Source organism: Myotis yumanensis, unplaced genomic scaffold, assembly GCF_028538775.1.
Source record: "Myotis yumanensis isolate MYYU_CA2020_CCGP unplaced genomic scaffold, mMyoYum1.0.hap1 SCAF_11, whole genome shotgun sequence".
NCBI lineage: Eukaryota > Metazoa > Chordata > Mammalia > Chiroptera > Vespertilionidae > Myotis > Myotis yumanensis.
The window spans coordinates 4271906-4286038 of record NW_027223762.1 but is presented as its reverse complement, the minus strand read 5'-3'; the positions used below and the strand labels follow the sequence as shown (position 1 = coordinate 4286038).

Here is a 14133-nt window from a genome sequence, read left to right as displayed (position 1 = left end):
GCACGAGAGGAAATGGTACAGCCGAGAGACGGGAAACGAGATGCGTGAGGCTGCTGCCCGCATAATGGGGCACACTGTTTATAGCAAACTTTTTTTGTAATAAGTAGAAACTACACTCTACAATGATGATGAAAAGTATAGCATAAGACCGTGATTTTCAACCTTTTTCATTTCCTGGCACATAGAAACGAATTACTAAAATTCGGCAGCACACGGGTTAAAAACCGCTGGTTTAGGAAATACACAAACCAGTAACATAGCCGTGTGTTATCATTGTCGAGAATTACCTACTGTGCGTAAACGTACCGGCCTCAGGTGCACAGCCTGGCACTGTGCTCAGGAGCGAGGAATGGGTCGGGTGTTGGGAAAGGTGAAATACAACACCCATCCTGCGTGTGAGGGATTATCTCGGGAGGATTGACATAGGGCCTCAAGGGATTAGGCGAAGTAGGAAGGTGACAGGACAAAGTGTGGGGCCGGCTACACTCAGGCCCGAAGTGGCAGATCTGGTTACAGTCACAGACCCTCCTGTCGTTGGGCTGGAAGCCAGAGGATTGGTCCAGTTTGGGTTTCAGAAGAGAAATATGATTAAGTCCCACGCCAGGAGGGGGACCGACTATCATTCAAATAAATAGAAATTACTAAAACTACCCACAGGCATTTTTCTTATTCCAGCTATATGCTTAGGTGGCCCTTGTGTTTTTCTGCCTTTATTGTTGCTATACTTAACAGCTTTATTAGTAATAGCAAACGTAACAGGACAAATACCCTTCCCTAAAGTAAACAGTGAAATAAGTTTAAATGATCTTCTTTGAAGTCTTTGAAATGAGGTCCTGGAACCTGAGCTTACCTCATTACTGTAATTACTCTTAGCTTCTAAGAGATCCATAAAATCAAAGACTTTAATTCAGAGAAAGTTCATTACCTTTTGTTGAAACAGGAATTAAGCAGATACCATTTTAATGGTTTGGAAGACAGTAGCGCTTTGTGCTTTAATAGATTTCTTTCCCAAGATCTGCAAAGTTTCATTTATTCTCAAAAATGAATCGTGACACACACGAAAAATCACCGATGGAGACAGGTGGCAAGCGTTCTGCTCACTTTATGATATCTATAAGCCCCCTCCTCTTCTCGAAAATGCTTGCTTTTGGGTTGGTTTGACTGTTTTAACTTGACCATGTATTGAGCTGACCTCTGTAAGCACTGGGCTGGGCACTTGGAAAGTACAGGTGATCTCAGCCCCGATAGGCGGGCTGCATTTCAGGTGTGGGAACTGGAGCCCAGAGAGGTTGTCCTTGACAAGGTCACACAGACCAGCAGAGCAGCCGGGATCAGAAACGGGTCTCTAACCCGGAAGCCCGTCTTCTTTTCACCAGACCACACGCCTCTCACTCGAATTCAGTTATTTGATAAGTGGCGCGAACTGCTGCTGAGACAGGACAATAAGATAAAACCTCAGCCTGGCCAGGAGACAGACAGGTTTCCAGGACAGACACGAAGAGGCAGACAGTCGGTGCCCTGGTGGACGGGGAAGGCGGGAGCGGCTTGGCCAGGGATTTAGAGGAAATGCCACCTCGAAGGTTCCCTGGAGCTGACATTTGCGCTGGGTTTTGAGGGGTCACCAGGTGACTTACAGGAAGATGGGCAGCGGCTCACTCTCAGAACTTCCTTTGTTCTAATTCTCACGTGCAGTGGGCACCGCTGACCTCCGCGTCTCAGGAGCAAGCAGGACGGGCACACTGTGCACAGGAGGGTACGGCGGCTCTACCATCGCTTAATTGGCTTTGAAAGGCCACATTGTGTCCGAGGTTCCTACAGCCGAGTCCCTGAAAGTGCACAGTGACAGTAAGAAAGCCTGTCCTGGCTCTGTTATGACACCACCGTGTCAGTGAGTCTGAGTCTCAGTGTGCATTATATTGACTCGATTCCTGCAATAATATGGACAGCAATCGAAAATAGAAAAAAGTAGGCTAAGTGTCAAAGCCATGGGAGACCATTCACAGACTGAGAAGATAGCTAGGGCCAGGGGACCGCACAGAGAAGCCGCAGCTGAAAGGGCGGTGAAACGTTTGGGGAAGGTAAGTTGATGCTGAGCTTTCCGGCGCCCACGTGAGAACGAGTTCTGAACACCTCCCAACATCGTTCTGTGTATGACACGGGGTCGAGGGTGTATTTTCTCAGCGGAGGAGAAAGGTTTCTTCTGGAAGGAACTTCTCTGTGGGCCTGTTCAGGGGAGTAGACCCAGTCGATGGGGTTAGAGAATGGGGACCGGGGGTGGGGGGGGGGGGGAAAGACCCTCAGGGAACTGGGGAGTGGCTGTGGGACGCTGGCAGGAGTCAGGACGATGTCAGCTCAGATCCTGGTTCCGGGCCTCACCCGGCGCTGAGTAGAGTCCTTACACGCCGTCTCCCAGGCTGTGACACTGGCAGTGACAGAGAGGAGGCTCGTGCCCTCCACGTGCCCTGGGAGCAGAACTGTCCCCAGGGGAGAGGGGTGCTAAGGGCTAACGCGAGAGGGCGGGCCTCGCCGAGGGTGGGGCTCCTGGGAGGGTGAGCAGCGCCAGCCTCACTCCCGCCTGTCTTATTTCTTGAAGGTGAATGACTCCAACTGTGACCAGGAACTTCTCTCCCTGCTCCTGGACGCCAAGCTGCTGGTGCCCTGCCTCTCCACTCCCTTCTACCCGCGCATCGTCCAGCACCTCCTGGCCAGCCCTCAGCCAGGGCGCTGGGACACCGAGGGGCTGGCCCGGGACCTGCGGGAGGCTGGCCACGAGGCCGAAGCGGGGTCGCTCCTGCTGGCCGCCAGGGGCACGCATCGGGCCTTGAGGACTTTCAGCACGGCCCTGGGGGCGAGCCGGCACTGGGTGTGACGCGGCCCAGGCCCACGCACAGTGTGTCTCCAGTTTCCCTCGCAGTGGACCCGAGCACCCAGAGCCGTGCTGGCCCGGAGGCAGCACCTGTCCCTGCTGATGGTTCTCGGGGGGTCCCGCAAGTGGGAAATAAAGGTCCATGCTGAGCAGCCTGCCACTTGTACAGACTTTCTTGTTGACCAAGAGACTCCTATTCCTTCAGTTGGAACTGCCTTTCTGGACAGAATTCAGGTGATGCCTCCAGGGCTGCGTCCTGACAGCTGCCTATGGGCAGGTGGCGTGAGAAAGGGAGGGAGGGGGAGAGGGTGGTGGTGGAGCAGGTGCTGGGACGCAGGCGGTGGGTGGGCCTGATGCAGGTCTCAGCGTAGGGAGGCGACTCTGGGCCCCGTGCCCACCTCTCTGGACCTTCCTCTGCCCCGTATAAAACAAGGGCATGTTCTCTACCTCCCGGGGTGCCAAGGACGAGGGGAGAGGGTGTCAGAGGCTCTGTCAGGTACATAGCAGGCACCCCTCTCCCCCGTAGAGTGACAGGTTGTGAGTTGTGACTTTCAGGCCACAGCTGGATGGTCAGTACCAGCACTGAGGGCCGGCACTCAGGCGCCTCCACACTTAGCATCGCGAGAAGGCTGGCAAGTCCGCACGTGTGTGAAAGCTCAGCAGCCGGCGGGCGGGCTAACAGCCAGGTGCACACTTGTCACGGGCAGGAGAGGCATGTGGGGCCACTGATGACACATGGCGACCACGGCGAGGGTGTGAATAGCAAACATTGAGGGGTGTGACCCCCAAGCCCGGCTGTGGGAACCTGTGCTGGAGGTGGAGGCTCAGCTGGAAGCACTGGGCCTACTCCCCCCAGGGCCTCACATCAGATCCAAACCCGCAGCAGCCCGGGCAGCAGCCAGGAGGAGAGCAGGCGCAGTGACGATGGGCACCAGGCCCCTGGGAGGCTCCTTGTGAGACCCGCAGGTGAGCCACGCTCCGCCCTGGCCCCCATGCGTAAGTGGGGTAGCCCCGTCCGCTCTGTGCCCCATTGGAACCCCACTCTGCCAAGGGAATGCGCTCTCTGTTGGTGGTCCCCCCAAATATACACCCCAAGCTTTAAACACGTTAACTCATTCAATCCTCGTGATAACCTTAGAGCAGTGCTTCTCAATCTTCCTAACGCCGCGACTCTTTAATACAGTTCCTCATGTTGTGGTGACCCCCAACCATAAAACTATTTTCGTTGCTACTTCGTAACTGTAATTTTGCTACTGTTATGAGTCGTAATGTAAATATCTGATATGCAGGATGTATTCTCATTGTTACAAATTGAACATAATTAAAGCATAGTGACTAATCACAAAAACAATATGTAATTATATATGTGTTTTCCCATGGTCTTAGGCGACCCCTGTGAAAGGGTCGTTCGACCCCCAAAGGGGTTGCGACCCACAGGTTGAGAACCACTGTCTTAGAGGGACAGCAGGCGGAGAGAGAAGTAAGCTGCAGGGACACAGAGCCAGGGGCCGAGATCCCCAGTGCGAGTCAGGCAGCCTGGCCCGGAGCCTCGCTGCTGGCCACGTGCGGCTCTGCGGGTCCCTCTGCCGAGAAACCGGGATGAACTTCCTGGAGGGCGTCTGGAGACACTGCAGTATTTCCCATCCCGCCCGTCCTCCATGAATGGATAGCTTCATGGCAACAGGGGGCGGCTCTGAAATACCGTGGGCTCCTCGATGTGCCAGCCTTCACAGCGGCGGGCACTGCCGTCTCTCTGTGTTCACAAGTCTCGTACTGACCTGTCCCAGCTCCCCACGCCCTGCAGGAAACCCAGGCACCTTCATCCAAGCTTCCCCGACACTCCAGCTTCCCCCCAAGTGCAGGGACTTGGCCACCATCAACACTCCCTGTAGACAATTCCTGTCGTGGGGTCGCCTGGCTCGCTAACACGGTCGCGTCAAGGACTTGGAACGTGTTCACGTCCCCATTTGAAGGTCACCGGGAGCCGTGGTGAACAGTCTGGGCTGCGTGTGGAATCGCCCAAGAATCTGTCATACTGAAGCCAAGTCCCCACTCCAACCCTGGCCCACTGAGTCAGACTATCTGGGGGCGGGGCCCTCACAGCAGTCCGTGGGGGCCCGGATTTATGTCATTGACTCATCACTCGTTGGCCCTGTGTCTGTCCACTTTCCTTTCGTTCAGAAGCAGACAAGGAGCGTGAAGGGACCTACACCTGCCCCCGCCCATTCCAGCCCCATTCGGGGCAGGTCTAGGGAGACTCATGCACGTCAATGCCGGCTCTCTCCCGGGCCCCAGGGAGGGGCAGGGGCCGCTGTGAAAGGCAGGGAGCAATCAAAAGAGAAATGAAAGGCCCTGGCTTGTTGAACTTGCAGCTAAATTTAGAGCTGGAGTCAAGGTGGCTCCCAGGTCTGAAAGCGCCAGCCCTGCGGGATGTTACCTCCCCCGCCTCTCCTGGAAAACTGGGTCTTTTTGGAAAGGAAACCCAGTCTGCGCGATGTTTCGGGGAGCGTTCCCGAGCGGGGCTGCCCTGCTCTGTGGGAAGAGGCTGCCTTTCTCCCCATCCAGCTCCAGCGCACAGCTGGGATTCACGGTCTCTTCCTAACCACTGCAAACCCATCCACGGAAGATGGCTCGCAGAACGAGAAACCGGGAGCACAGGCCGCTGGTGCGCAGGGCACGAAAGGGAGAGCGGGCTCTTGACTGAGGCTCTGTGAACTGGGTGCCTCCACGGCCAGGCTTCCCACTCCCCCAGGAGCCCGGGTGCCGGGACTGGGACTAACACCGCAGACCTGTGAGCTGTGGAGCCTGCTCACAGCTGTGAGCCTGTGATGACGACGTGCAGCAGACGCTCACTAGTAAAATGAAGAGCAACTCCCACATCATGCTGGTGTGGAACTCCTGGCGTCCGAGTGTCCCCTCCCCGGGGCTGGGAGGGGCCTCTCGGCACGAGAAGCAGATTCAGAGGCCAACACCCTCAACAGTGTTAGGGTGTGGGATCCAGGTGGCCCTGGTGGGTTCTACAGGGGGGTCAGCCCAGTGTGTAACCAGCCAGGAAGGGCAGGTTGGAATCTGCACGCTGCCCTCGGTAACCTCACAGCTGATGGATTGTTGACTTGATCAGCCACACAGTTCAGAGAAAGCCCTGGGCTGGATGAGGGATCTGGGATTGAGACCGGTCTGGCAGTTTGTGACTCTGGGCAACTGTACTTTCTTGGCTTTCTCCATCCGGTTTCCTGCACACTCTCCATGGTGAGGCGCAGATTTGGGGGGAGGAGGGGTGTATGGGGGGCCTGGGGGTGGGAGGGCGTGTCGGGATGCGGGCCTTAGCTGGAGGAAATCGGTAGATCACTGGAGGGGACCAGCTGCACAGGTGGGACCAGGGTGTGGTCTCTCAGGTCCTCAGGTGACTCCCCAATTTCCCTCTGGTGGGCACTTCGGTTGCCAGGATGCCCCAGTGCCTGGTCCTGTTACTAACAGAACAGGAGAGGCGTGGGGGGCTGGGTCCGGCAGCGGCCCCAATTGAGATCTCCTTTAGATAGCGACAGGGAGCAGGTATCTGAGAGCCCAGGGTGGGAGCTCTGTGCAGGAGACACAATCTCCCCAAGTTCAGTGTCCGTCGGGTGCAGCGGAAGGAGCAGACTGGCCCAGGCAGGAGCCGAGGTGCCTGCTGCTGGCATTAGGCTGCCTCACTCGCCCTGCAACCTTTCTCTCTTTTAGACTCGCTGAAAGGGGGAGAAAAGCAACCCCAGCCCTTGGCCTTGTGCTTCCTTTCAGGAGCACCTGCAGGAGTTGTCATGGCAACGGGATGCAGCCTGCTCCTCTGTGCCCCAGGCTTATCAGCTCCTCACTGTCAGTTCATCGTGGTGCTGCGGGCCCAGGGGGCGGAGAGTTTACCAGCAAAGGGTAATTGCTGTGCAGGACTCCTGGTCCCAGGGGACCCCCAAGGGATGGAGGTCACCAGGATCAGTGCTGTTGCTCAGGCCCTCAGCTTACGGGGTGACCTTGCTGGCGGAGGGTGAGGGGGGCAGCAGGTCCTGACCCTCTGTGGGCCTCCCTCAGGCAGGGTGCCCACTCCCTGGAGGCCCCCTCCCATCAGGGGGCCCTGATTTGGGTTTCAGAAGAGAAACCTGTGGGCCCCAGCGCTGGCAGTGGGATTGTTCATACTCTTCCTTCCAGCACTTCCCAGCCTTGGTTCCCAAAACAGTTGTGAAGTGAATGCTGTTACCCCCATTTTACAGCTGAAGAGACAGGTGAGGACGGATTCAGTGACAAACTCAGGGTCACCCCCATGGAGGCAGCGAAGGTGGGCCTGGGCCTGTTCCGTCTGATCCAGCCGTGGGCAAACTACGGCCCGAGGGCCGGATCCAGCCCATTTGAAATGAATAAAACTAAAAAAAAAAAAAGACCGTACCCTTTTATGTAATGATGTTTACTTTGAATTTATATTAGTTCACACAAACACTCCATCCATGCTTTTGTTCCGGCCCTCCGGTCCAGTTTAAGAACCCATTGTGGCCCTCGAGTCAAAAAGTTTGCCCACCCCTGGTCTGATCCCTTCTTCCCTTCCACTGCCCCTCTGTCCTACCCCTCCCCCTTGTGCTCATGGCTGTGCTCTGGCTCACCCGAGTGACACCTGCAGACCAACCCTTACCTCCAGGGTAAAAAAAATGGGCCCGACGCAGCTTCCTACCAATAGTCAGATATTTCCCTCCTGATGGAGCAAAGGACACTTCTGCTTCCTAGCCAGTTCAGCTGGGGCCTGGTTAGTGTCAGGAGACCCCTGGGAGGGGAGATCTGGGTGATGCTGAGGTGGGTGGACACGGAAGCAGAGGCGGGGGAGGTGCTTGGAATGGGTGCTGAGTGCTGGGGAGGCCTGGAGCCAGGGCACACGGGGCCTGGACTGCGGGGGCCAGTCTGTCTGGTTCAGAGGAGGGGAGTCTGAGGCTTCTGCTTCCGGTGAATTTTCATTCTTCACTCTACACTGTGGGTGGAATCTTTTCCAGCGAAAGATTCAGCAAAACCTCCTCCAGGTCCTGGGCCCCTGCTGATTGGACTTTAGATGGGTCTCTCATGACCGCTTGGTCCTGGGCCGGGGCCGTGGGAAAGAAGGGGCTGACGTGGGGTGACTTTGCCCTCAGCTTCCACTCGGGAGGCAAAATTGAAACGGATTTTTTGGGGGGTGAAAAAGACAGGTTTTAGGAAATTTTAGAAATTAAGGGGACCATTAAGGAAGCACAGGGCTGCAGAGCAGCAGAAGGTATATTTCCATACAATAGGGAAGCTGCAACAGGTACATTTCCATAGAATGAGGGAGCTGGGCACAGCAAAAGGTCTATATTTGCAAAATAAAGAGAAGGAAGCCCTTCATCCAGAAGGAGAAGAAGAAAGCCCAAAGGGAATAGGAAAACAATAAGGAAGGAGCAGCGAGAACCTCACATGTCCCATGTGAGGTGAGACCTTTGAGCTCAGGAGTTACTATAGTAACCAGTCCTGCACGAGGATCTGCAGCCTTTATAAGCCATAGGAAAAAGGAACTCAGTGGGACCCTTCCCCACTCCCCACCTGGGAGTTCATTCTGTGGGACTCCTTCCCTCTACCCACATGGGAGTCTGTACATGTTCTTCAATAAATCTCCACTTTTGCTATACTGCTCTCTGTCTGTGCATTCATTCTTCGATTCCAGTGGACAAAGAGTCCGGGTTCCAGTCCAAAAATTCCATTTCAAAATGACGTGGGACGTTGATTCTAAGTAAGGGCACAAATTAGAGCAAAGGTCTTACCTCAGAGATCTGCTGACGCCTAGGGTTGCATGGATGAGCTTCAGGGCTGGGTCCTGGGAAGGAGGTCTGGGCACTAGGGGGCGGTCTGGGCGCCGGGGAGCGCGCTGAGTCAAGGGCAGCACCTCTGGATCATGGAATGCTCATCGGGAATACTGTGGATATCTGGACACTGACGAGGGACTAGATACGGGGTTCAAGATCTGGGCCCTGGCTTGAAGGTCTGGGATCCGGATGGAGATCTGGGTCCTGGGAGAGACGTCTGGGCACTAGGGGGAGTCTGGACCCCGGGGGGCAGGCAGGGTCACGGGGAGCACCTGTGGATCATGGAATGGTTGTCTAAACTACTATGGAAGTCTGGACACGGATAAAGAACTAGATACTGGGTTCGAGGACTGGACCCCGGGATGGACTTCTGGGCCCCGGCATGAAGGTCTGGGACCTGGATGCAGGTCTGGATCCTGGGAGGGAGGTCTGGGCACAGCGAGGGCGGTTTTGGGGGGAGGTGGTGGTCTGCGTCAGGGGCCGCACCTCTGGATCATAGAATGGTCGTCTGGAGTACAATGGATATCTGGACCATGATAAAGGAGCAGATACTGGGTTTGAGGTCTGGGCCCCAGGATGGACTTCTGGGCCCTGGAATGTAGGTATGAGACCCTGATGCAGGTCTGGGCCCTGGAAGGGAGGCCTGGGCACTAGGGAGTGGTGTTGGTCCAGGGGGGCTGGCAGGATTAGGGGCAGCACCTCTGGATCTTAGAATGGTTGTCTACACTACTATGGAAATCTGAACACCGATAAAGAACTAGATACTGGTTTCGAGGTCTTAGCCCCCGGCATAGACTTCTGGGCCCCGGCATGAATGTCTGGGACCCGGATGTAGGTTTGAGACGCGGATGCAGGTCTGGGTCCTGGATGTAGGTCTGAGCCCCGGATGGAGGTCTGGGTCTGGGAGGGAGGTTCGGGCCCCAGAGGGATTTCGGGGCCCTGGGAGGAGGTTTGGCTCTTGGGCTGGGCCTCCGGGACAAGGAATGGTGGTCTGAACTATTGGACTGGATGCTTTGTTCGAGGTCTGGGCCCCAGAATGGCCTTCTAGGCCCCGGCATGAAGGTCTGGGACCCTGATGTAGGTCTGATTCCCGGATGATGTTATGGGTCCTGGGATGGAGATCTGGGCATTGTAGGGAGTTCTGGCCCCGGGTGGATTTCTGCGTCAGGGGCTGGACCTCTGGGTCATGGAATGCAAATGGAGAAGTGCCTTGCTTTGCTGATGGCACCGAGGCCTCACCCGTGCATGGAATGGTGGTCTGGACTACTGTGTAGGTCTGCGCCCCAAAATACACACTGGGTATTGGGTTCGACGTGTGGGCCCCAGCGTGAAGGTCAGGGACCCCGATGTAGGTCTGAGCCCCTGATGGAGGTATGGGTCCTGGGGGGGGGGGGGGGGAGGTTGGGACCCTGGAAGTGGGCATGTGAGCAGGGAAGCAGGGAAGCTGGTCAATCAGAAGTGTGCACAGCCGGAAGTGGGCATGAGAACTGGTGTTACTGCTTGTGATCAGTCGGAAGTGGGCACAGCCTGAAGTGGGCATGTGAACAGTGGGGCAGGGCAGGTGATTAGCTGGAAGTGGACACAGCCTGAAGTGAGCATCTGAACCGGGGGTGGTTCTTGTGATCAGTAGGAAGTAGGCACAGCCTGAAGTGGGCAGTTGAACAGGGGAGTGGGGGCAGGTGATTATTCGAGAGATGTCCCGCGAGGATGGAGGAGGGCCTCATGAAGGTTGAAGGGATGTGGCCAGAAGCCCCCAGAAGCTGAAGAGGCAGGAAGCACCCATCCCTGAAGCCCTTGGAGGGAGCCCACCTTCAGACACCCTGATTTCAGATGCTGGCCCCAGAAGGGGGAGAGCATATGTTCCTGTTTGTGTAGGCCAGCGTGTATTCATGGGAGCAGCAGCCTCAGCAAGTTTACTGCCCTTTGCTTCTCCTTTTGGGGCTTTGACCGGGATTTGGGGACAGCAGCGGCTCACAGGGAGATTCATCCCTGTGTCTGTGCCTCGGCCCTATCTCGTACCCTCACTATTCCTGGGGGTCCTCGTAAGTGACAGTGTAGTGGGCACGCCAGGGCAGGCTGCTTGGTGGGACGTGCAGGCTAGGTGGCTCAGGGACTGTTCCCCTTGCCGAGTGTCAGCTGGAGGATGATGTCAGGTCCTCAAAAAGCCACAGGTGCTGTAGAGAAGGGAGGGCTTGACTGGGCAAGATCAGGGGCGGGCTTTGAGTGGCACAGGGTGGGCAGCGTGCTGGTGGCTTGGATGGGGAGCGATGGCTGGGGCACAGGCCTCGAGGGAACCTGGTGCCCGGCAAGCAGGGGGGTGCGAGATGCTGGCACGGTCGTTGGCACTGGCCGCGGACACTGGTGGAGATGGGAGACTCGGAAGCCTCCTTCCTAAGGGCGACTGCCTAGCCCCATTCTCCCCCGTGAAGCCGCCTGCACAGAAGGTGAGCTCGTGGCCTCGGAATCGGCTCCTGCAGAACTTCCTGAGCTGCCCAGGCCCGGCTCCTGGGGAGAAGCTGGTGGTTGAGTGATCAATAAGCCAACCAAGGCCACGCACCGCTAGGGAGTGGAAAGGAGGTAATTAAACAGGTTCTCATGCAAGTGCTCTTGTGGGATTAACTGAGATTTGAATAATGAGGCCTCACGGGGGAAGCTGGATGAGAAATACAAATGGAGAAGCGCCTTGCTTTGCTGATGACACCGAGGCCTCACCCGTGCCTTTGCACAGCCAGCGATGACGGTTTCCTTTCTAGGCCCTCTTCTAGTTCACTTCTATCTCCTCTATGAAGCGCCCGACCTCCCCAGCCAGACGTGATCACGTAAGGCTTTGTATGGTGATTTTTATGTGTGTGCTGGAGGAGGTCATGGGGAAGGGCACGCAATAAGAACAGAGCCAGCGCTGTCTAAGAACAATCCACCTTACTAACTATAGACAAGACGTCTTCTCACAGACCTGGGAAACTGGAGGATGCGCTTCAAGGAGAAAATGCATTTTAAAAGTGGACCAAGGTCAGGATGCGCTCAGACTGACCCTGACCCCCCACCCCCCTTACCGGAGTTTGCAGTGGGAACGCTGACCACTCTCCAGTCCCAGGCACGGGCCAAGCTGTTTGTTACATCATAGAAGATGAGCCACCTTGTTATCGGGCATCGAGCTCCTGGAGGCCGGACTGCAGACCCTCCGCCCCTTTCCATGTGCAGCTCGCAGCTGGGTGTAGCGCTCTCCTCCCTCGTGTATATAAGCAGGCAGCTGGCGAGGAGGGGAGAGCACGTTTTCGTGGGTGACCTGCTGCTCTCCGTGCTGCCGGCAGTACTGAATAAACGCTCCTGTGTGACTCAACCCCGTCTCTGCTGAGTTGGCTCAGGTAGTGACAGGCGCCTGACCCTTTGGTTGTCTGGTAACCATGGCAGGACGAAATGCCGGTGGGCCCTGAAGCTGCCTTGGGCAATCAGAGCGTCCTCGCCCTCCCCGTCCTCGATGTGCGCTCTGCCCGCGGTTCCCACAGCAGAGAAGGCTCAGGACTCAGCCTTCAGAGAGGAAGGTGCTGCCGGGACCATCTGACGGTGAACGTGCTGAACCCGCCAAGGCCTCTCCATGCCGTGGGAGACTCTGCCAGGTGGTGCAGGATCTGCATTTTGCCCACCGCAAGCCTCAGGTGGAAGCCCTTGCTTATTGCACCTCCACCTCCCGATCGGGAGGGGCCTGCCTTTGCTGCCTTCTCTCCTCGCCCTGGTGGACGGGGCCAGTGTTTTGTGTCACCCAGGAAGCAGCCTGGTGTAGGACCATGCGTTTCTCATCTCTTTGCAGACACCCAGCTTCTCAGATGAGACACTGCCTGACGCGATGCCTTGAACGTGAGTGTCCGGGGATTTCTGCGTTAAGGGAAGGGGAGGGGCAAATGTGCTGTGGAATTTCAAATGTTCCAGGCTCCGGAAAAGTATCGTGGTGCGTGGGTTCTGTGGCAGGTCTCGGCCCTACAAACACATTCATGTTTCTGCTGCGAGAGTGCAATATTCGCATGAAAAGGGATAAAGGCAGTATTGAGCGTCAGTGAAGTTCAGGTCAGGTTTTGAGCAGAGAAGTGGAGAAAATTTCCGTTTTGTGAACTTTTCTGATGCTGGGGCTGGGGATGGGGTCTGTGTGCGCCCGTACACTCTGGGGAGTCACCATAGGGGTTGGGCAGGGCCGCTGGGAAGAGCGGGGAGCTCGCCCCCCCACCGTCCCAGGAGGTCTGGAGACCCACTCAGGAGTTATGTGACCTTCAGGAGGCTGTTATGTCACACAGACCCATCTGTGAGGAGAGGATTTAGCCAAGTGGGAAACTGCAATTTTAAAGGTGCCTGAGAAACCTTAGAGGCCTCAGGAGAACCTTCTGGAATCATTGACTATGGCTTGTGAGCACCTGTGGTGGTGGGGGGTGTGGCGGGGAGAGAGGCTCCAGGTGCCAAGGGCCTGCTGCAGCCCCAGCACGTGACTTGAACAGGGTAAACAGGGTCTTAGGGGAACCACGTGGCCAGTGTGGGCGGGTCCCTTCAGCACTTCATGTGATCACCGTCCTCCAATCACCCGGCCCTTGCACTCTAAGGGGCCAGCCATCTGGGAGGGTTAGATGAATAGGCAGGTGCGGGTGTTTAAAGCAGCGGTTCTCAACCTGTGGGTTGCCCTGACCCCCACCCCCCTTTGGCGGTCAAACGACCCTTTCACAGGGGTCGCCTAAGACCATCCTGCATATCAGATATTTACATGACGATTCATAACAGTAGCAACATTACAGTTATGAAGTAGCAACAAAAATAATTTTATGGTTGGGTCACAACATGAGGAACTGTACTTAAAGGGCCAGAAGGTTGAGAACCACTGGTTTAAAGGGAAGAGACAAGTCCCGTGGGGGACGGTAGAGACGTGGGCCTTCCAAGAAAAGCAGCCTTAATATCGAGGAATCCTTGCTAGGCCGGGTAACCTGGATACCACCTCTCCAGGAAAACACAGATCTGCTTTCTAGCGGACCGGGGGCCTCGGTAGCTCTCAATTCTCAGCTTCCTGGATTTATTGCAGGTCATTAACTGCTGGGCTGGGCACAGGGAGGAGGTGAGATGATTAAAGCAGCAGCCAGGGCCGGGAGAAACACTTCGGCCCCTCTTTGACGCTGGGAGGATGCTGTTAGACCATTATCACCTGTTCACTCTTACTGTGACGTCCGGGGAGGAAACCTATTATCTAAGTGGCAGGGATTTTTCAGTTCATTCTGTGGAGTTGGCAGATTTTAAGTGGCTGAGTTCGAGATACGTTTTTGGGGGGAAATTAGAGCTTGGGCAGGCAGGGCCCCGCGTGAGGACCTGCTGTCTAATTTGTAAGCCAATGGGTAGGGAAAATGCAGGAGCCATGGTTCAGAAATTAGTCCGTTTCTGGATGGTGACAGTGCAGAACTATTATGAGCAGGCTGT

General features: G+C 56.1%; 1 protein-coding gene across 2 annotated transcripts in view; it reads left to right on the top strand.

Annotated features, from left to right (window-relative positions):
* Window positions 1-3021, top strand: part of NBAS (NBAS subunit of NRZ tethering complex) — a 196778-nt gene extending 193757 nt beyond the window's left edge. For both annotated transcript variants that reach the window (XM_070428703.1, XM_070428702.1), the window contains one exon: window positions 2594-3021. In XM_070428703.1, the coding sequence (XP_070284804.1) occupies window positions 2594-2869 (276 nt within the window). In that variant the 3' untranslated portion in view covers window positions 2870-3021. The remainder of the gene's footprint in view (window positions 1-2593) is intronic.
* Window positions 3022-14133: the final 11112 nt, after the last annotated feature.